The sequence below is a fragment of the Phyllopteryx taeniolatus genome, chromosome 16, assembly GCF_024500385.1.
Source record: "Phyllopteryx taeniolatus isolate TA_2022b chromosome 16, UOR_Ptae_1.2, whole genome shotgun sequence".
Taxonomy (NCBI): Eukaryota; Metazoa; Chordata; class Actinopteri; order Syngnathiformes; family Syngnathidae; genus Phyllopteryx; species Phyllopteryx taeniolatus.
The window spans coordinates 7560009-7582998 of NC_084517.1; the positions used below are offsets into that span (position 1 = coordinate 7560009).

Below are 22990 nucleotides of genomic sequence, written 5' to 3' on the forward strand. Positions count from 1 at the left end.
CCTGTGCAGGGTGGGGGCTTGACGTTGTGTCTATGATGTTATATAAATGTGTTTCAGTCTAATAACATTAGCATAACTCTTCTTTTTTGTATGCATTTTTTTCACTTTAAAAATAAACCAAAAATATCAAGATAGCAAAATACTGTTATTTCTATTTACATGTGTTTGCTTAACTGTTTAAAATACTTTTTTTCTATATTTGAATACCGTATGTGGAATGTTTGTGGAAAGTAAGAAAGTTCCGGGAAGAATTCAGGTAACAGTTATCTTGCACATCTGTCAGCAAGAAAGAAAATGAACACATTATCAGACTACTAATGACAAAGTAAAAAGCAACAAAATATATAACAGAGAAGAATGAGTAAGGTGAAATAGCACAGATGGATATAAACCTGTGCACAGGTTGCTCAAGTTTGCTTTTGTCATTGGCACTTTCAGTACATGACATAACAGACAATTGGCTGCAGCTCACAAATGCCACTGAGTGTTATCACATTAGGTAACCTTATACGGCATATACAAACTAGGCCAAGCCCTGTCTAGTTTGCTGCTGTGTTGTTGCAGCACATTGTGTTCCTGTAGCAGATTTTACGAGCTTCATCATTATGAAGTAAACAGGGTCGACTTGTCAGAGTGTGAGTGCAAAACTAGAAGAGGTACACAAACGAGACATATTGTAGCAGTTAGTCAGGAACAGCTCGTACCAGTGACAGTGAGCTGAAAGTGATTAATGGCTCTGACCTTCTTTCTGTGATCGGCTAACCATGTCAGCCACCCTTTTGCCCTTTTCCAAAGACTTCCCTCCCGGTCTATTTTGGGGCAGAAATAGGCTCCTGCAGGGCACTTGATGTAGCATGCCCTTGTCTGTCAACTTCAGCAAACATCTCCAAACTCTCAATCTGTTTGCACATCACTGTCTGTTTTTGCAAGGGGAATTTGCTGGTTTTAGCACTCTCACCATCTGGTTTATGGATTGTGTAACACACTTGTTGCCCAGTGCTGCTGAGGAAAGATTGCTTTGAATGAAGATGAGACCAGTACAATATAATTACTGTTCCGCCCACAAATATACCATAGCAAAAAATTATAACACATCATGTTTAAAGGGGGAATATTACAGATAATTGACTTAGGTTGGTTGGTAAGGTTGACAGTGAGGTGGTTGTTGGGGTGCTACTGTGCACTACATGTGCTGCATAAACAGATCACCGTTGTAATTGACAAGTATAATTCAGCGGCTTAGTGATGAAGTGGTGACTGCAAGAGGGAAAATACAATCCATGCTGTCTTTGTGGGTGTTCGTGTATTCACTGGTAGTTGGACTAGTTTGTTTACACTCTGGTCACAATGTGCAGCTACCTCAAAAGCTAGCCCTGGTCGTCATGGGAATGAAATATGTCTTCTCCATTGGTACACAGCAGTATATAGGGTGGGGTGACCAGTGGCTCACTTTCATAAGTCAGGGCTGGCCTAATTTTGGCAAAACAAAAAATAGTGGGTTTAATAACAAAGTGATATGATCTTTGGGATATTTTAACAAAAGCATATCCCAGACATGGTAAAACACCAAGGAACAGTTTTAAATTGTAGAAAAAAAGAAGAAAAAAAGAGGGATAATGTCTGTGGACATGTGGTACATTAATAGGACAATGGAAATATGTCTCTAAAGTCACACCAAATCAGAGAGTCACAGCAAGCATCTTCTGTACAATTAATTCAACAAATGTGTTTAATTTTTTTCTTTGGCCTTTTTGTGTTTTTGGTTTGTTTTGTGACAGAAATTGCAAGTGGAACTTATTGTGACGTAGTGGTGGTGTAGCAACAATTGTAGTACGTGTATCTCTGTTGTAACAAGAAGTAGACAATAATAAAAGAACTGAACAATTGGTGACTACATAATTTGAGTTTCACTCTACAGCATTTAATTTATCTCGTTCGTCAGATCAAGGTAATGTCGAGCATCTTTGTCTCATCTCAAATCATTCTCCAATTCCAATTATCCAACCTTCCCCAATATTTTGAGCTCCAGTGAAAGAGCTGTTTCAATTACTCGGTCTTTACAAACGTAATAATGCTTCATTTTGATTGATATTGCCATTTAATGGTTAACTTTGTATTTGCAGTTTCAAGCAGTTTAGAACACTATATCATGTAAGCTGTGTGTAGAAGCTCAGGACTATATATTTTTAACCTAAATTAGGTACATTAGGGTCAAACGGATGTGTTGTATTTTGTTGCATAAAGGACGTAGATTAGACTTTTGACACTTTTTCTTATCACTATTCCTTTATTTGAACAGAAATGCACATTTACGGTAGTTGATTTATTGTTACCATAGAGACTTGGAGGTAATATTGCAACTCTCCAATGTAAAGCATGAATCTCATGTACAGTTTCGCCAATTTGTGAGTACTGTATTCTGTCTTCGTCTTGCAAACAAACAAAACCAAGCTGATTTTTTTTTAATTCCTAAATTTTGGTTTAAATTTGACTTTCAGTGGCTTTCATACATACAGTATGTATTCAGTTTAACATTTGAGTTATCATAGCTTGATACAATTATTACAGTCTGTATCATCTTTGCACAGAGTACAACACAATTGGGCCTATCACATTTTCTATATTGTGAAATTCTTAAAAGTTTAAAAGTTACACGACATAACAGTAGGGTACGTTTGCCTATTACTGCTGTATTGATTTCCACAATGCATCTTTTGTGAAAAATGTTAAAAATATCCCATTGTTATTTTTTTCTGTCACAGCAAGGTGAAACATAATGTATGTACATTATTTGCCAACTCATTCTTCGACTCATTTAAGCCTTGGCACTTTGTCTTTTGCTTTCGTTCGTTTAAAGCACACCTTTCAGTTTGCAACTTTAAGGAAGTCCGCTAACAGCCCTCTTGTAAATTCCTGGGTGACATGTTTTTCAGTGAAGACAACATACTGTCTGTAGGTTTGTTTTCTTACCAGGTTCAATGACTTGAGGTCACTCCAGACTACCGTGTTACTTCTAGTATTGATGCATTAGAAAAACATTACAAGCAACTATCATAGAAGCATCAGGTAAACATGATGAAAGAAAAGCTTCCTAATAATTCTTTATAAAAATAATTATTAGGAAGGAATTTTATGTTGAAATAGTCAATAACTACAGATTTTTTTTCCTGATCTGCTGTCTCCAAATGATGATGAAAACCCCATTGGCACAGTTTAGCGAGCATACGAATGATATAAGGCAATGTTTCCCCACCCATTTCTAAAGAAGCCTGATGCAACGCCACTTGCAAATGTAGAACTGTTAGATTTATTTCGTAAGGCAACCAGATCTGTGATGTAACTGACTTCCTGTTGCGTAAAGAAAACCGCAACTATGACCCTGAAGGTTTTTTCTGCTGCTGCTGTATGCGTTTAATACACAAATAATGTAACCGGGCACTACAGTCATTGTTAGTACATTACAGAGATTGTTGCAAAGTAAAATTTGGGTTTGAAAATGATCCTTTTTTTCCCCTTTTTTACAGCATTGGTTTTCACTGATCCTCAGGATTTCCGAGACCTCCAGTTGGTTTACAGAGCTAACAGGATTTCCCTAACAAATCATTTAAATAATTATTCTTGTGAATACAATACTGAGGCGGCATAATGACTTGAAGTCTTCATTTGTAGTTTAACCTCTGTGGAGTAACCAAGTAGTATGTGCTCAACTGTCAGTCTTCCTATAATATATGGAGTCATTTCTAAACTGGAAATTCCAGAAAAAGTCCCCTTTGACATTTGTACTTTCCTAGGAAGAAACAGCTTTCTAAATAGATAGATGTCTTCAGCAACAATGTTGTTTGTCTCCAGCAGGTGCGAATGTACCACTTCCAGTCCAATTGTAGCCACAGTGATTAACATTTACACACGCAGGCTGTATGAAATCACTACGATTAAAATTCATCTAGAACAGTGGTGGCCAAACTACGGCCCGCGGGCCACATCCGGGCCGTTGATCATTTCAATCCGGCCCGCCAAAGATTGGTACAGAATCGCCCAAATCATATCAAAATCATGACTGCATTCATTTGACCTTGTTCTGTAATGCCAAGTGGTTCCACCACCTACTGCTCTGAACCCTTCTTCAACCGTGAGCGGGCCAGAGAAAATAAATGTTGACAGTGAATGCCGAGTGCTTAATATAGAATGGACTACTAAATACTTTTTCACTGACGTCCGGTCAAAGGCTGTATGTCTAATTTGTTAAGAAACCATTGCAGTTTTAGAGGACTATAACATCAGCCGTCACTTTTCTACCAAGCATGTTGATTATGCTAACGGCCAATCAAGGCAGGAACTGATGGCTACGGCTCAGCGGTTAAAATCAAGCTTGCAGGCTCAGCAAAACACTTTTATCTGATAAACTGCCATCCAAGATTTAGTCACACAAGACCCTGAAACAGCGCCACGGGTGCTGCAGATGGAACTGATAAATCTCCAATCTGATACTGTCTTAATAGAGAAGTTCAACTCTCAAACTGGATGAGTTTTATGCTTCATTAAGCACAGACAAATTTCCAAAAATCTAGAAGATGGCACAGAGGATGCTGGTGATGTTTCGCTCTATATGTGTGTGTGAACAGACTTTTGGTATGATGAACACCAACAAAACATCCTACAGATCCCAGCTGAGTGATAAACACCTCAAATGTGTTCTGAGAATTGCCACAACACAACTAACACCAGACTTTGATGCACTGGCAAAAAAAGGTGATCAACAAAACAACACGGTTACCATTAAAAGTATAAGTATTAACACTATAATGCCTTTTTTGTTGTTGTTTTGTTAATTTTTGATATGTAAGCATCTGGTCCTGGCTTGACCCGCCTGTCAAATTTTAAAAGTCAATGTGGCCCCTGAGCCAAAAAGTTTGCCCAGCCCTGATCTAGAAGGTTCAGTGTTTGCATGCATACATTTGTTGATTTTCTTTAGTTTGTAATGCATTCAGTGCTATCAGTTTTTTGTTTTCTACCTGTATTTTCCCTTCTCACTTGTTACACTTTTTACATAAATTAGAAATGTGATGTGTCTTCGGGACCCAGGCTTACTATAACAAATAATTTCTTGCTCTAATATCACCATGTATTACATAAACATTAACGACAAAGAACATAGAAGGCATTCATTTACTGCAAGAAACAAACAAAGAATCTATTTGCCCATAAATTGTGTGCCTGACTGATGTTAAATAAGATAGCTTGCAGCAAGATTTTGTGTCAGTTCCACCCTGCCTGTAACAAGGAACTTGTAACAAGAGATCTGTTTACTGGAACCAGAAACTTAAGTGGCCTTAAACATACATCCATCTGTTTTCTACCATCTATCCATAAATGTTTTAGTTTTTTGTGTGTGCTTTTTCAAATACAATATTTCAGAAGGAGATGTATTAATTAAAAGTACAAAAGGCTATGGGGGCAAAGAAAACCAAAACCCTTTTTTTCCCTGCAATTGACACACCTGACTTTTCTTTATTGTGGCGATGCAATTAACTCTTGAACAAAAAAACAAAAAGCACACACTTCTGGAAATGTCACTATTTTAAAATGTCTTACTACGAGGACATGACAAGTCATATGATACAAATGAGATGGCAGAGAGAATTCTTTCCAGAATCACAAACCCTTATTTGGAGGAGCTACTGTACTGTGACTGTAAAGCCACTGGCTTCTGTCAGACTGTCTCGATCAAGTTTTCCAGGTGACCAAACAATGAGAGGACTGAGGCTCCAAGTGTAGCTCACTATTATGTTAAATTTGTTTAAGCGGTCTATGTGATATGAGACTGTCAGTCTAGTTCACTGTCTCCTAAAAGCATACTTTCACAATAAAACAGGTTATTTGAGGCGTTTGTCACCGAGGCACTACGTATCTCCAATTATGTTCCCTTCTTGGCCAGTAACAACTCAGATTAGCAGCAGTCAAAGGTTATGAAAATTATGAGTCAACAATATAGTTCTGAGCTGACTGGCCCGTTGTCTTTTTTTTTAATCCAATGGCGAAAATTGATTTCATACACGATTAAATTGATCGGATTAAATTTGTGTGTCCAGTTAGGTACCACTGCAATTAACCTCTAGCTATGCAAATAATAGCTTTCTGTTCAACTAAACAGCCCAGATTTCACACTAAATAAGTAATTTGTGAGTAAATTCAGTGTACAGTATATGGGTCATTCCAGAATGGAGGGACAATTTCTGGCTTTATGAAACCTCAGATAATCCATGAACAAAATACAGAATGTCACCCTTATCTTGTAATTGGCAGTTGTCCTGACACAATATGTAACTGAAGTTGTACTAAAAGAAACTAGTAAATATTATTGAAAATACCATGCTCTTGAGTGCCCCCCCCCCCTATAAACATTTTGCTTTTTTTCTCTTGTGCCTTCCTCTTAATGAACAACTTCCACATCAAGTGTAACAGTAAGAGTAAGTTTTAAAATCTGCTTTTTCGTACAACCCCAATTCCAATGACGTTGGGATGTTGTGTTAAACATAAATAAAAACAGAATACAATGATTTGCAAATTATGTTCAACCTATATTTAATTGAATACACTACAAAGAAAATATATGTAATGTTCAAACTGATAAACTTTATTGTTATTAGCAAATAATCATTAACTTAGAATGTCATGGCTGCAACATGTTCCAAAACCGCTGGGACAGAGTCATGTTTACCACTGTGTTACATCACCTTTTCTTTTAACAACACTCAATAAACGTTTGGGAACTGAGGACACTAATTGTTGAAGCTTTGTAGGTGGAATTTTCCCCCATTCTTGCTTGATGTACAGCTTCAACTTCAGCTGTTCAACAGTCCGGTCTCCGTTGTCGTATTTTAAGCTTTATAATGCGCCACACATTTTCAATGGGAGACAGGTCTGGACTGCAGGCAAGCCAGTCTTGTACCCGCACTCTTTTACTACGAAGCCATGCGTGTAACACGTGCAGAATGTGGTTTGGCATTGTCTTGCTGAAATAAGCAGGGGCGTCTATGAAAAAGACGTTGCTTGGATGGCAGCATATGTTTCTCCAAAACCTGTATGTACCTTTCAGCATTAATGGTGCCTTCACAGATGTGTACGTTACCCATGCCATTGGCACTAAGACAGCCCCATACCATCACAGATGCTGGCTTTTGAACATTGCGTCCATAAGACACACAATTTCCAAAAAACAATTTGAAATGTGGACTCATCGGACCACAGAACACTTTGCATCAGTCCATCTTAGATGAGCTCGGGCCCAGAGAAGCCGGCGGCGTTTCTGGGTGTTGTTGATAAATGGCTTTTGCATAGTAGAGCTTCAAATTGCACTTACGGATGTAGCGCCAAACTGTATTTACTGACATTGGTTTTCTGAAGTGTTCCTGAGCCCATGTGGTGATATCCTTTACACATTGATGTCGGTTTTTGATGTGTACGTTGAGGAACATTGTCCTTAAACTGGTCAACTATTTTCTCACGCACTTGTTCACAAATAGGTGAACCTCACCCCATCTTTGTTTGTGAATGACAGCAATGACAGGGAAGCTCCTTTTATACCCAATCATGGCACCCACCTGTTCCCAATTAGCCTGTTCACCTGTGGGATGTTCCAAACAGGTGTTTGATGAGCATTCCTCAACTTTCTCAATCTTTTTTGCCACCTGTCCCAGCTTTTTTGGAACGTGTTGCAGCCATAAAATTCTAAGTTAATGATTATTTGCTAAAAACAATATAAAGTTGATCAGTTTGAACATTAAATATATTGTCTTTGTAGTGTATTCAATTAAATATAGGTTGAACATGATTTACAAATCATTGTATTCTGTTTTTATTTATGTTTAACACAACGTCCCAACTTCATTGGAATTGGGGTTGTATGATTTTGTTCATATGTGTCCCTTGTAGCTGTTAAAATACTTTCTTTTATTACATGCCTATTTTAAACAGTAGTAATTATGCCCTGAAGTTGTGACTCCCAACATACTGTACATGCAACCCTGTTACGAAAACCTTTTTAGCTATAGGAAGAGGCAAAAATGACTCAGCAGAAATGACACCAATCTAATTGCGCTGACCATGGGTAGACCTGAGGTAAGTCCTCTCTTCTATTTTTCATATTCTTTCAATGTTTTCAGCCTCAATCAAACACTTACCTTGTTAGTTATATTATCAAAAAGCACATATTGATATCAAAGTTTTCCTTTTTTATTATATAGCTGTTTTTTCTTGACAATTTAGCAGAGCAGCACAGCTTGCCCTCTTGAGCAAAAACTAACAGCATTGATTTGCAACCCTTTAACTTGCAAACATTTTACTGTAATTAGTGTATTTCAGTTGCTAGTCATATTTTAGGGGGCCTTCTAAAATGTTGTTAAGCCCCCCAAAAAACTCATTAGTTGTGTGTGGTTAGGCCCAAGTTTTAGTGTCTTAGCCCCCCTAAAACGAATCTTAAGCCCCCCAAAACGATTTTGTCGTCCTCCAAAAATTCGCCCACCTCAACACCCCCACCCCCATACCTGGTGTATTACTAAATATGTGATATTGTTTTCAAATAAAATGTAACTTTCTCATTATATGTAAAGGAGTCATTCAGTAATGTTTTGGAAATATGTTTTTTCTTAAAAACATTTTTTTTAAAGAATTGTCCTCCAATTCTGATAGAATAAAGATCATCTCCATACACTATTGCCGCTAATTGTGCTCAGATACATTGTGTGTGGTCACTGTGGTGTTGTACATATTGTCCAGAGATGTTTTTTTAATTCTTGATCTATAGATTTCTGCTGCGGTGTATTGCAGTGAGTGGCGTAACATTGCCTCATTATGACACGTTTACCCACCAGTTGTGGGGGAGGAGTCGATGAGGTCAGAAGACGACGGCATCTGCTATTTGCGGCAACCGTCTGGAGCTTTCCTCTGTACGGGGAGGGGGGGTTTATGAGAGTGGTCACTTTGGAAGGCGGTCCCACAGAGTCCAATTTGCACACAAACGGGGCCCCGGCCGGTTCATGCGAGGATAGAGACCGTCCCAAGCTGAACTCCTCCGCGTTACAAATAAGGGGCAGTGCTCTTCCAAGTGGAGTAGAGTGAAGAACAGCGCGGCTGATTATATTAAGTGACATAACACAGCAGAGAGCATCTGCAGCGATCGAGAGCACATCTTCCCGAACCGGCACCGAATTACCATCACAGGTACAACTATTTCTATTTATATCATTATTATTATTTGAGCCAGTGCTTTGATCTGTGGGGGGGGGAAATAAGTACTAGAGGCTGCATATTAGTCAGTAGAAACTGCGGTAGCGTGTTCTGTGTTAGGTGATAACGTTAATATGTCAGGCATGCTGCTTTGGAGTGAGGTGAAATGCTGTAGTCTGTTCTCGTCTGGACAGACTGTGGAAGGGGATCAGCGTGTTCCCGTCACAAGTGGGTTGGTCGAACTGTTGGCGGAAGACCGGAATTTAAGTCTATTTCAAGGGCGCTGCCCTATGCAGCTAAGAGAGTACGCTGTCTAAAAGTATTCTGTTTATAGGTTAAGCTAAATTAAAATGTAGGTCAAAGTCATGTAGGATTTTTCAATCGGTATATAAAAAAGAAAAAGTGTGACGCCCGAGTAGCAGTTTATAGTGTTACCATTAGGAGTTACAACATATTGATCACATATTAAGGTACAAGTTGCTCCAGTTTCACGGCAGTAGTGTAATAGGCTTACGTAATATTGTGTTGTAATGGCTCTTGCGTAACCATTAATCCTTCCATTGTGTCTCCCTCGCCACTAGGTCGCACTGTTGTTGCAGTTTGACTCCAAGCTGAGCTTTGACTTGGTGGTACATTCTCAATGTTTGAGGAGGTGTCCCAGGAGATGAGGGTGCAGCAGGATGTAGCTATGCTCCACACCCTGGAGTCCTCAGGAGAAGGAGAAGGCGTACCTCTTTCCTTTCCAGATGATACCATGTCCGTCCTCACCTCCAGCAACCTGTTGGCCCGCTCCCTGCTGGGCCGCACCGCTGCCGTCAAGCGCAAAGAAAGTCCCTCGTCCAGCATCCGGCGCAAGCGTGAGTTCATCCCGCTTGAAAAGAAAGATGAAGGCTACTGGGACAAGAGGAAGAAGAACAACGAGGCGGCGAAGCGTTCGCGAGAAAAGCGACGTGTGAACGACATGGTTTTGGAGAGTCGCGTTCTGGCCCTGCTGGAGGAGAACACTCGCCTCCGGGCCGAACTGTTGGCTCTCAAGTTCCGATTTGGTTTGGTGAAAGACCCGTCCAATGCGTCCATCCTGCCCCTCTCCGCGGCTCTTCCACACATCCCTCCGAGTGCGACTCCCCACTATTATCTCCTTAACTCCTCATCCTCGCACACCAACAACAAGACAGGTCAGCCGAGTGGGCGGGGCTCCAGAGATGGTGGCAACCTGTCGGAAGACTCAGGGTTCTCCACTCCGGGGGGGTCCAGCGTGGGCAGCCCAGTCTACTTTGAAGACCGGCTAAGCGACCATGGGAAATCCTCGCCCCACAGAGCAGAGGATATGACCTTGGACATCTACCACTCCCCTGCTGATTCCCACCACACCAAGGTGGACCAAGCTGAGGCTATGAAAAACCTCCCCCATAAGCTGCGTTTCAAGACGCCCGGTAACGGTGAAGCGGGCGACGCGGTAGGTGATCCCAACAGCACTCGACGCAGCCCAGCACCTCCTACAACAGAGGGTCCGCGAGAGACCCCAAAAGCCCAAGAACTGAATGGGGGAGAAACAGGAGACGGGCACTCGGGCCCTTGGCTTCCTCTGCAGGGTGATGTGGGCAGGAGGGGGAGACAGTCGCCCCAGTACGCCACCTCACCCTCAAACTACAACCTGCAGCCTCCTGCTCAAGGGCACACAGAAGTCAAGTATCAGCATGAGAACAACTACCTGAAGTCGCAGCTTAGCTCTTTGAGCAAGGAGGTGGCTCAGCTGAAGAAACTTTTCACAGAGCAGCTGATGGCCAACGTCAACTGAGAACTCTCTTTGTCACTAAGATGTTGCTGAAAGAGGACATTTTACTCGCTGAACTGAAACCTCTAACAATGTGATGTTTTGTTTTTCAAAATAATGTATATTTTTTTTGTAATAATATATATTTCTCATAGTCTGCTGTTTAGGTTGCACGCCCCAGGCGTGGAGCTTCCGACTTTTGTCAGATGTACAGTGTTCCCTCGCTATTTAAGGTGGCTTAGGGACCGACCTCTAGCGCAAATAGCGAAATTCCGCGAGTAAGTGACACCCACCCTCCCAAAACCTTTTATGATTGCCTTATAGATGCTACCAGATGGCAGCAACATAATATTTAAATAGCTTTGGCCTGATCACAAAAACAGTAAAGAGGTGAGTTTCTCAGCAAATAATGAGGATGGCTTCCAAAGAAAACAACTTTTTACAATTTGCAAATGCTGAACCACGAATATGCGGGGGTTCACTGTTCCTTAATTTCTGTATTCCAATGCACTGTGACAACTAAAGACAACATATAACGTTTTCAGCAGGCATTTTAACACATGATAAGCGAAAAGGTTAGTAGTTCTGACTTCATATGATTGCAAAAGCTTTGCACTGTTGAGGCATGTCAGCTTAATCGTGAACATATAGTAGGTAGGAAGGTATAGGTGCACACAAAATCAAGGTAAACTTATAAAAACTCACTACTCTCAAATGTTTATCAACACATACTATCTTTCCTTTCAAGCAAAACCTCTAGTAGGGCACTGTTACTGTCTGTTTTTTTGTCCACTTCTTTGTCCATGCTGCGCTTGAATGGTGTATTGTGTATATTTTGATTTCAACTGAAATAAATATTTGACAGAGTCACTAAAATTTGATTATTCTGTTCAGGACTTCTAGTCGATCAAGTGCATTCAAATTGTTCACTGTGTTGTCTATGGCAGAAGCAGAGTGTTACATTGATTCGTCTTACAAGAACTCAATTTAACTTGCATGATCTAAAATCATGTGCAGTATGTTGGGTAAAACTGAAAATGAAGTTGCACGTAGGAAATCGAAATCACAGTCTAACACAAAATTGACAATCTCTGGGATCTGCTAGTGAGCCACACACTCCGTGTTCTTCAGCAATCTGTTTCTCATCACACATGCAGCACCAAAGTCAATTGGCTGATCGGGTACTTTCCTCCCACATCCCCAAAACACGCATGGTAGGTTAATTAAAACTCCGTTTGTATGTGCCCTGCCAGTTCATTGTATAGCCCGCCTCTCGCTCACAGTCAGCTGGTATAGGCTTCGGTACGCCCGCGACACTAGTGAGGATGAGCAGTACGGAAAATGGATAGATGTACGTTTCCTGGGTGCATGTTTTTTAGTCTAGTTGTCCAGCAGGGGGCAGCAAAGACAACAGTATCGAGGGTCACTGTGTATTCTAAATCGTTTTCCTCATGCAACTCACTCAACAGAATCCTATCCTTTTGTTCTTATATTAGTAAGTTAGTTGGCGTGGTGAGAAATGCGTTTAGTGTTTTATCTTTAAGAATCAGAATCATATAATTCTCTTTACGTATTGAAAGTATCATATATCATCCATATCAGTGTTTTGAAAGAAAACAAAATACATCCAATTATCCATCCATTTTCTGTAAGGCTTATCCTTACTAGGGTCGCAGATGAGCCGGAGCTGAAGTCCATCCCAATTGACTTTGGGCGAGAGGTTGGATACACCCTCAACTGGTCACCAAACAATCACAGGCCACATTACTTCCTGAATATGGATGCAATTATGCCAACAGTTAGTATACATTCAAAAGTTGCGGTATATTTTCTATTAATATAAACTGCACAATGTCGTGGTGGAATGTAAAGGTTAAAAGGCCGATATGTGACACATGCTGCAGGTGTGGAGCAGGATGAAAAAAGGAATCTGATTTAATGAAGCTACTGCAATATGTTACTACTCACATCTACGTAACTCTCACAACCCCCTCTTTCCCCCAATCTTTTGCCCCCACCACCACACCATCCTTTTTTCAGTGAAAGGATAAAGCCTGTTGCTAGGCAGGCAGTGCGACAGTTGCCATGGGAACGCTTGCAGACAGAGCTGGGGGGATGCCAGGGTGGGGATAAGGATGGGGTGCAAAAAGAAAGGAACGATGTAGAGACAGAGAGAATGTGTGTTTTTTTCATGGGGGAGGGGCAGCCATGTTCGCAGCCAGTGCTTTGGCTCCTTCACAGATATTTGTCTCCTTCATCCATGGAGGGAAACAAAGAGTTACACTTCAGATGATCCCTTTTCCACTTGCAAATGTAAATATCCACAATTTCTTGAAGAAAGTGTGGAGATGATACTTTTTGGTCAGGCTCATAAATGGAGACTGCGTTCTAATTTGTAAAACTCATATGCACAGAATACCTTATGTGTTCACACAATGCCTGCAGCCGATTTTTAGAGTAATCAAATAAAAGAAAAGTTTCAGTGTGTTTCTAATTTTTATGCAGGTAGAATTTAAGTTAAATAAATACTTGAGTTTGACATTTCCTGGTGACTTTTTTGGATTTGTTGTTTCTCCTGTCTATTTAGATACCCTGATAAAAATTTCAGACAGGTTTACAATTTTTGGGGGCGTGTGAGAGGAAGCTGGGGTACCCAGAGAAAACCCCAGGAAGCACGGGGAAAACATGCAAACTCCAGTTAGGAAAGCCAGGGTAAAAATTTGAACCCCAAACCTCAAAATTGTGAGGTAAAAGTGCTAACCACGAGCGCCCCGTGTGGCCCAGGTCAGCCTAATTAAATGAAAATTACTTAAGGAGGTTGTTCCACATTATTTGGCAAGTCACAGTTTTTGTTCATAATGCATGGAATAGTCCAATGCATTGCAAAAGTAATGAAAACATCGAACATTTCAGGGAAAATATCACACTGGTTTAAAAAAATAAATAAATAACTGTTTTGTTGTTGTTTTTTTGTCTGGATACTCCAGCTTGCGCTCACATTTCCTGTCATTGTATGAAAAGAAGAACTATGCCTTCTGCAGTAAAATGCTTTCCATGGGCCATGGATCATCCCACGTGTTATAGAGGGAGAAAAACTCATGATGTGACCACCATCATCGCCTTGGAAAATGAACAAAAACATCATATGCTTTATAGTTTGGATCACAGTGGACTAAAGAAGACAACAAACACGGGCAAAATCTTACAGACATTCATTGTGACAGCCTGAGTTTTGACTCACTGCACCTTTAGCATTGATTAGGACTAAATTCAGGATGTAAAAAAATCACTTATGTCGAATAGTTATATAAATGCGGAACAGGCTACTGTCATGAACGGAACAGAGGATATGACCCAAAAATGCACGACTCCAAAACAAATGGACAGTTTCCAAAAAGAGAGGTTTAATAGACGGGCATAGGTCGGTACACAGGCAGGCAATCCAAGAAAGGCAACAGTATCCAAAAACATGAGGCAAAGAGGCAAGGTCGATAATCGGAACAGGGTCAAGTCTTACTGTGAGTCTGTGACGTGGAAACAAGGAATGCTGGAACGCGACGACAAGGTAAAATGAACTAGCAACGAGAGGGAATGAGACACAAGGTTAAATACAATAGGTAATTAGGGTGAACGAGGCACAGGTGGTGAAGATGCTCACAGGAGCAGGTGTGTGTGAAACAGGGGGGGGAGACAAAACCCGGAACATACACCCATGACAGTACCCCCCCCCCCTTAACGGGCGGCCCCAGACGGCCCTGGGGCCCCTGGATGCTCAACGTGGAAGTCCCGAATGAGCGAATCATCCATGATAAACGCAGACGGCACCCATGAACGTTCCTCAGGCCCATAGCCCTCCCAGTCCACCAGATATTGAAATCCCCTCCCCCTCCGACGAGACAACAACAGCCGCTTCACCGAGAAGACAGGGCCCCCATCCACAAACCGGGGGGGAGGAGGGGGCCTGGAAGGCGCGACCAGAGGGAACTCCCGGGCTGGCTTGAGTAGGCTGACGTGAAAAGCAGGGTGGACCCGCATTGACCTTGGGAGCCTCAGCTTCATGGTGACAGGGTGATCTTTGATGATCTTTGTGATGGGGAAGGGCCCAACGAACCTGGGAGCGAGCTTCTTGGACTCCACCCGGAGTGGAATATGTTTGGTCGAGAGCCAAACTCGCTGACCCACTTTGTAGTTCGGTGCCGGTGTCCTCCGACGGTCAGCAGCGGCTTTGTCGGACCGCCCCTGGTGCAGCAGCATCTGCCGGGCTCGCTCCCAGGTCCTCCTGCAGCGTCTCACCAAGGTCAATGCCGCTGGAACTGTGGACTCTGGGGCTATGGCAGGAAACAGAGATGGTTGGTAACCATGCACAACGTGAAAAGGCGATAGACCACTGGATGCAGAGGGGAGGGAATTGTGGGAGAATTCGACCCAAACCAGTTTCTGATACCAGGATCGCGGCTCCTGTGAAGCGAGAGATCGGAGCCCAGTCTCCAGGTCCTGGTTCAGCCTCTCGGTTTGGCCGTTGGTTTCAGGGTGAAACCCAGATGACAGACTGACGGTAGCACCTATGAGATTGCAAAACTCCTTCCAAAATTGCAAAATGAATTGGGGACCCCTATCAGACACCACATTCTTGGGGAAACCATGGAATTTCAATACCTGATTGATCATTAACTCTGCAGTATCTTTAGCTGAGGGGAGTTTCGGGAGTGCAATGAAGTGAGCCATTTTAGAGAACCTGTCAACTACGGTGAGAATTGTGGTATTACCTTTTGAGGCCGGTAATCCTGTCACAAAGTCTAAGGAAATGTCTGACCAAGGACGTTGTGGTATTGGCAGGGGTCGCAACTCCCCAGAAGGACGTTGACGAGAGGATTTGTTAGCAGCACATACCTGGAAAGCGTTGACGTAATTGATAACATCCCTCCTAACATTAGGCCACCAAAAGCGCTGTTCGACCACTGATTGAGTCTTGGCAATGCCTGGGTGACATACCGTTCGGTTCGTGTGAGCCCAGTGGATGACTCTTCTCCTTAAGGTCGGAACCACATAAAGCCTGTTTTCAGGGGAATCTTCAGGGCCCCTTTAACCGCAGTTTCAATGTCCCAAACAAAAGCGGAAATGAAACATGACTTGGGCAAAATAGTCTTAGGGTCGGACAAAGAATTCTCTTCGCAGAAAATACGTGACAAAGCATCTGGCTTGCAATTTTTAGAACCAGGTCGGTAGGATAACATGAAATTAAATCTAGTGAAGAACAGAGCCCATCTAGCCTGCCTAGCATTTAATCTTTTGGCAGTCTTAATATACTCAAGGTTCTTGTGATCTGTCCATACTAAAAACGGATCTGTGCCCCCTCTAGCCAGTGCCTCCACTCCATCAAAGCCACCTTGACTGCCAGCAGTTCACGGTCACCAATGTCATAATTTTTCTCAGCTGGGGTCAGTTTTTTGGAGAGAAAAGCACAAGGATGTAATTTATCATCCTTGAGAGATTTCTGGGAGAGCACTGCTCCTATTCCGGCATCAGACGCATCGACTCCTACCACAAACTGCTGTTTGAGATATGGCAAAGTAGGATGGGAGCGGAGGTAAAGCTCGATTTAAGTTTTTGAAAAGCTGCCTGACAAAGCGGGTTCCATACAAAAGGTTTGTGTGGCGAGGTAAGATCATGCAAAGGAGAGGCTATAGAACTGAAATTTCTGATGAATTTTCTGTAGAAGTTTGCGAACCCTAAGAACCTTTGTACATATTTGCGTGACGTGGGAGTAGGCCAATTAATAACTACATCGACTTTGCAAGGGTCCATTTTGACTTCACCTTGAGCCAGGACAAAACCCAGAAAAGAAACGGACGCCTTGTGGGCTGAGAAATGTGAGTTCCACAAGGAACTCACATTTCTCAGCCTTGACATATAGTTGATTCTGCAGTAACTGTTGCAAAACAGAGCGGACATGAATAATGTGAGTCTCCTCATCCGGGGAGAATATCAAAATGTCGTCCAAATAGACAAAAACATAAACATTCAACATGTCACGCAGGACATCATTGGCAAGGTTTTGGAAAACAGCTGGAGCGTTAGTAAGCCCAAAAGGTATTACCAAATACTCATAATGTCCCGTTAGTGTGTTGAATGCTGTTTTCCATTCATCCCCCTCCCTTATCCTGACTAGATGATATGCATTTCTTAAGTCCAGTTTGGTGAAAATCTTGGCTCCCTCCAGGAACTCAAAGGTGGTGGAGATGAGAGGAAGAAGGTACCTGTTTTTTACAGTGATCTCGTTGAGACCCCGGTCATCGATACAGGGTCGCAGGGTCTTGTCCTTCTTGTCCACAAAGAAAAATCCTGCTCCCGCAGGGGATGAAGATGGGCGAATGATCCCGGCTGCCAGTGATTCTTCCACGTACTCCTTCATGGCCTTGTGTTCCGGCCCTGAAAGAGAGAACAACCTCCCTCGTGGGGGTGTGGTTCCAGGCAGCAAGTCAACAGCACAGTCATAAGGTCTGTGGGGTGGAAGGGATTTGGCCTTGGACTTGGAAAAAACGTCTTTAATATCCTGGTAACAGGTGGGCACTTGAGATAAATCAGGATCCCCAGATGGGGTCTGTGGATTGTCCTGAGAAACATAGCCCTGAACATCACATGGCGGCTTGAAACAGTTCCGGGCGCAATTGCTGCCCCATGACATAACCTGCCCAGAGGACCAGTCAATGTGGGGGTTATGTAATTTCAACCATGGGTTCCCTAATATAAGGTCATGATTCATGGCGTCAAAAACATGAAAACTAATGCGTTCCGAGTGAGAATCAAGAAATGTCAATGTGAGTGTTTGAGTGCGGTGAGTGATCTTGCCTATAAAACTGGGTGTTGCGGTGGCGTTTTATTTGAAAGGTTCTAAGGTGCATACGTCTAACGAGGAGGGAGTTAAGTAAGTTAGCGTCAGAACCAGAGTCAATTAATACAGGTGTATGAATTTCTTGATCAGGAGAGCATAGTGTCACTTTAGGAAGAACCCGTGTAGGGTCTTCCTTAATTAAATTCAGACTCACCTCTCCCGTGCCCTTGCTACCGGCACCGGCAACTTTGACGTGACAGTTGCTCACTGAATGACCCAACTGACCGCAGTAGAAGCACCGCCCTTCCCTCAGCCGGCTTTGACTTTCCTCAGGGGAGAGACGGAACCTGCCCAGTTGCATGGGTTCATCCGTGGGGACGCTAGTCAGTGGGCTGAGACCGGAACCAGGGGATCTGCCTTGGTTTGGCTGGTCACCAAGGCTCGTCCTCCAAGTGCGCGGTGACGCAGCCCTCCGCCGATCTCCATCCAGCTCGCGATCCAAAAGCCTCTTGTCGATTTTTACGGCGAGAGTGATGAGAGTGTCCAAGTCAGTCGGCAGGTCTAGCGGGACTAAATGATCCTTGATGGCGGGGGATCGTCCTTGAAAAAAGGCATCGAGTAGCGCCCGATTATTCCAATGACTCTCAGCTGCTAGAATGCGAAACTCAATCGCGTAATCTGACACCCTGGCTTGCCTTGTTGTAAGGTGACAAGGGAGCGAGCTGCCTCATGATCTGGAGTGGAAAATTGAAAAATTTGCTCCATAGTCTTTACGAAAAAAGCCCATGAATGCGGCTCCATTCAGCAGTAGCCCACGCCTCCGCACGACCAGTCAGGTGGGAAATGACGAAAGCGATTTTTGCCCGCTCGGTGGCGAAGGCAGCTGCCTGCAGCTCAAAGTGGAGTTCGCACTGCGTGATGAACGGCTTAGGAGCTAAGGAGGACGCATATCAGAGCGGGGACAGGGCCCTGTATAATCGAGCTAGAAACCAGCTGACCAAAGAAATTAACATTGCAAAGAGGAGCTATACAGCAAAGTTGGAAAAACAGTTTAGCGCAAACGACTCTAAATCAGTCTGGCATGCATTCCAGTCGCTGACTAATTACAAGCGACGATCCCCCCAAGCTGAGAACAATAGCACACTAGCCAACGACTTGAATACCTTCTACTGCAGATTTGAAAAGGACAGTTTCACACCACACACCAACCCGGCCGCACCCGCGACCACAATCACACCTCTGACCTCTGCGTTAACCATCCATGAACAGGATGTGCGACGCATCTTCAAACAACAAAAGATTAACAAAGCGGCAGGCCCGGACCACGTGTCTCCATCCTGCCTCAAAGTCTGCGCAGACCAGCTCGCGCCAGTCTTCACTCAGATCTTCAACAGATCACTGGAAATGTGCGAAGTTCCATCCTGCTTCAAACGCTCCACCATCATCCCAGTCCCCAAGAAACCTGCAATCTCGGGTCTGAATGACTACAGGCCTGTCGCTTTGACATCTGTGGTCATGAAGTCCTTTGAACGTCTTGTGCTGGACCACCTCAAGAGTGTCACAGGTCCCCTGCTGGACCCCCTGCAGTTTGCCTACCAAGCGAACAGATCTGCGGATGATGCAGTCAACATGGGACTGCACTTCATCCTAGAACACCTCGACAGTGCAGGGACCTACGCGAGGATCCTGTTCGTGGACTTCAGCTCAGCGTTCAACACCATCATCCCTGAACTCCTTTCATCCAAGCTTCTCCAGCTCAGCGTCTCACCTGCCATCTGCCAGTGGATTTACAGCTTTCTGACGGGCAGGACACAGCAGGTCAGGCTGGGGGAGGCCACCTCATCCACACGCAGCATCAGCACTGGGGCGCCCCAAGGTTGTGTCCTCTCTCCGCTGCTCTTCTCTCTCTACACGAACGACTGCACCTCAGCGAACCCGACTGTCAAACTCCTGAAGTTTGCAGATGACACCACTGTCATCGGCCTCATCAAGGACGGTGACGAGTCTGCATATCGACAGGAAGCGGAGCGGCTGGAGCTGTGGTGCGGCCGACACAACCTGGAGCTGAACACGCTCAAGACTGTAGAGATGATCGTGGACTTCAGGAGGCATCCTTCGCCACAGCTGCCCCTCACGCTGTCCAGCTGCCTTGTGTCAACCGTCGAGACCTTCAAGTTCCTGGGAATTACAATCTCCCAGGACCTGAAATGGGCGACCAACATCAACTCCGTCCTCAAAAAGGCCCAGCAGAGGATGTACTTCCTGCGGCTTCTGAGAAAGCATGGCCTGCCACCGGAGCTGCTGAGACAGTTCTACACAGCGGTCATCGAATCAGTCCTGTGTTCTTCCATCACAGTCTGGTTTGGTGCTGCTACAAAAAAGGACAAACTCCGACTGCAACGGACAATCAAAACTGCTGAAAGGATTGTCGGTACCCCCCTACCCACCCTTGAGGACTTGCACGCTGCCAGAACTAAGACAAGGGCGTGCAAAATCCTCTCGGACCCTCCCCACCCTGGTCACCAGCTCTTCCAGCTCCTTCCCTCAGGTAGGCGCTACCGATCAATGCAAACTAGAACTAGTAGACATTCCAACAGCGACGATCCCCCCAAGCTGAGAACAATAGCACACTAGCCAACGACTTGAATACCTTCTACTGCAGATTTGAAAAGGACAGTTTCACACCACACACCAACCCGGCCGCACCCGCGACCACAATCACACCACTGACCTCTGCGTTAACCATCCATGAACGGGATGTGAGACGCATCTTCAAACAACAAAAGATTAACAAAGCGGCAGGCCCGGACCACGTGTCCCCATCCTGCCTCAAAGTCTGCGCGGACCAGCTCGCGCCAGTCTTCACTCAGATCTTCAACAGATCACTGGAAATGTGCGAAGTTCCATCCTGCTTCAAACGCTCCACCATCATCCCAGTCCCCAAGAAACCTGCAATCTCGGGTCTGAATGACTACAGGCCTGTCGCTTTGACATCTGTGGTCATGAAGTCCTTTGAACGTCTTGTGTTGGACCACCTCAAGAGTGTCACAGGTCCCCTGCTGGACCCCCTGCAGTTTGCCTACCAAGCGAACAGATCTGCGGATGATGCAGTCAACATGGGACTGCACTTCATCCTAGAACACCTCGACAGTGCAGCGACCTACGCGAGGATCCTGTTCGTGGACTTCAGCTCAGCGTTCAACACCATCATCCCTGAACTCCTTTCATCCAAGCTTCTCCAGCTCAGCGTCTCACCTGCCATCTGCCAGTGGATTTACAGCTTTCTGACGGGCAGGACACAGCAGGTCAGGCTGGGGGAGGCCACCTCATCCACACGCAGCATCAGCACTGGGGCGCCCCAAGGTTGTGTCCTCTCTCCGCTGCTCTTCTCTCTCTACACGAACGACTGCACCTCAGCGAACCCGACTGTCAAACTCCTGAAGTTTGCAGATGACACCACTGTCATCGGCCTCATCAAGGACGGTGACGAGTCTGCATATCGACAGGAAGCGGAGCGGCTGGAGCTGTGGTGCGGCCGACACAACCTGGAGCTGAACACGCTCAAGACTGTAGAGATGATCGTGGACTTCAGGAGGCATCCTTCGCCACAGCTGCCCCTCACGCTGTCCAGCTGCCTTGTGTCAACCGTCGAGACCTTCAAGTTCCTGGGAATTACAATCTCCCAGGACCTGAAGTGGGCGACCAACATCAACTCCGTCCTCAAAAAGGCCCAGCAGAGGATGTACTTCCTGCGGCTTCTGAGAAAGCATGGCCTGCCACCGGAGCTGCTGAGACAGTTCTACACAGCGGTCATCGAATCAGTCCTGTGTTCTTCCATCACAGTCTGGTTTGGTGCTGCTACAAAAAAGGACAAACTCCGACTGCAACGGACAATCAAAACTGCTGAAAGGATTGTCGGTACCCCCCCTACCCACCCTTGAGGACTTGCACGCTGCCAGAACTAAGACAAGGGCGTGCAAAATCCTCTCGGACCCTCCCCACCCTGGTCACCAGCTCTTCCAGCTCCTTCCCTCAGGTAGGCGCTACCGATCAATGCAAACTAGAACTAGTAGACATTCCAACAGCTTCTTCCCTCTTGCAATCAACTTCTTGAACAGCTAACTTACAATTCCATTACAACAAGCTGGCAATTTTTTGACTTGAGTTCGTTGTCACATTTCTGTATTATGTATTACTCGTGCACTCACTGTAGTTGTCTCGCCGTGCTGCACTATTTGCATATAGTGGCCACTCATGCCAGAGTAGTATCTGCTCCATTTGCACACTGATTGAGGAGTATCTGTAACATTTGCACAACCATTGTCCCAGATTATCGCAGTACTCGTCACTTTAAACCGCATACACTCCTTGAAGTCTCAGTGCCCTTTGCACAATGGTCATTGCACCGGACTATTGCGATATTAGCCATTCGAACTGAGGACTCTGCATCTTTTTGCACAATTGTTGTTTGTTGTTGTTTTTTGTTAATGTCTTTATGTCTCCAAAGTGTTCTGTAAATTGACTGTCTGTTGTACTAGAGCGGCTCCAACTACCGGAGACAAATTCCTTGTGTGTTTTGGACATACTTGGCAAATAAAGATGATTCTGAGCTTCTTCCCTCTTGCAATCAACTTCTTGAACAGCTAACTTACAATTCCATTACAACAAGCTGGCAATTTTTTGACTTGAGTTCGTTGTCACATTTCTGTATTATGTATTACTCGTGCACTCACTGTAGTTGTCTCGCCGTGCTGCACTATTTGCATATAGTGGCCACTCATGCCAGAGTAGCATCTGCGCCATTTGCACACTGATTGAGGAGTATCTGTAACATTTGCACAACCATTGTCCCAGATTATCGCAGTACTCGTCACTTTAAACCGCATACACTCCTTGAAGTCTCAGTGCCCTTTGCACAATGGTCATTGCACCGGACTATTGCGATATTAGCCATTCGAACTGAGGACTCTGCATCTTTTTGCACAATTGTTGTTTGTTGTTGTTTTTTGTCAATGTCTTTATGTCTCCAAAGTGTTCTGTAAATTGACTGTCTGTTGTACTAGAGCGGCTCCAACTACCGGAGACAAATTCCTTGTGTGTTTTGGACATACTTGGCAAATAAAGATGATTCTGATTCTGATTCTGATTCTGATTAATGT

At 44.1% G+C, this 22990-nt stretch overlaps 1 protein-coding gene across 1 annotated transcript; it reads left to right on the forward strand.

Annotated features, from left to right (window-relative positions):
• The first annotated feature begins 8935 nt into the window (after window positions 1-8935).
• nfil3-6 (nuclear factor, interleukin 3 regulated, member 6) lies at window positions 8936-11866 on the forward strand. The gene is made up of 2 exons (XM_061749804.1): window positions 8936-9219; window positions 9807-11866. Exon 2 carries the CDS (start codon window positions 9866-9868, stop codon window positions 11021-11023), a length of 1158 nt encoding a protein of 385 aa, XP_061605788.1. The 5' UTR covers window positions 8936-9219; window positions 9807-9865; the 3' UTR covers window positions 11024-11866.
• The last annotated feature ends 11124 nt before the right edge of the window (window positions 11867-22990 follow it).

Coding starts and splice junctions, on each gene's coding strand:
- nfil3-6 (XM_061749804.1), top strand. CDS start 9,866: ATGTTTGAGGAGGTGTCCCAGGAGATGAGGGTGCAGCAGGATGTAGCT.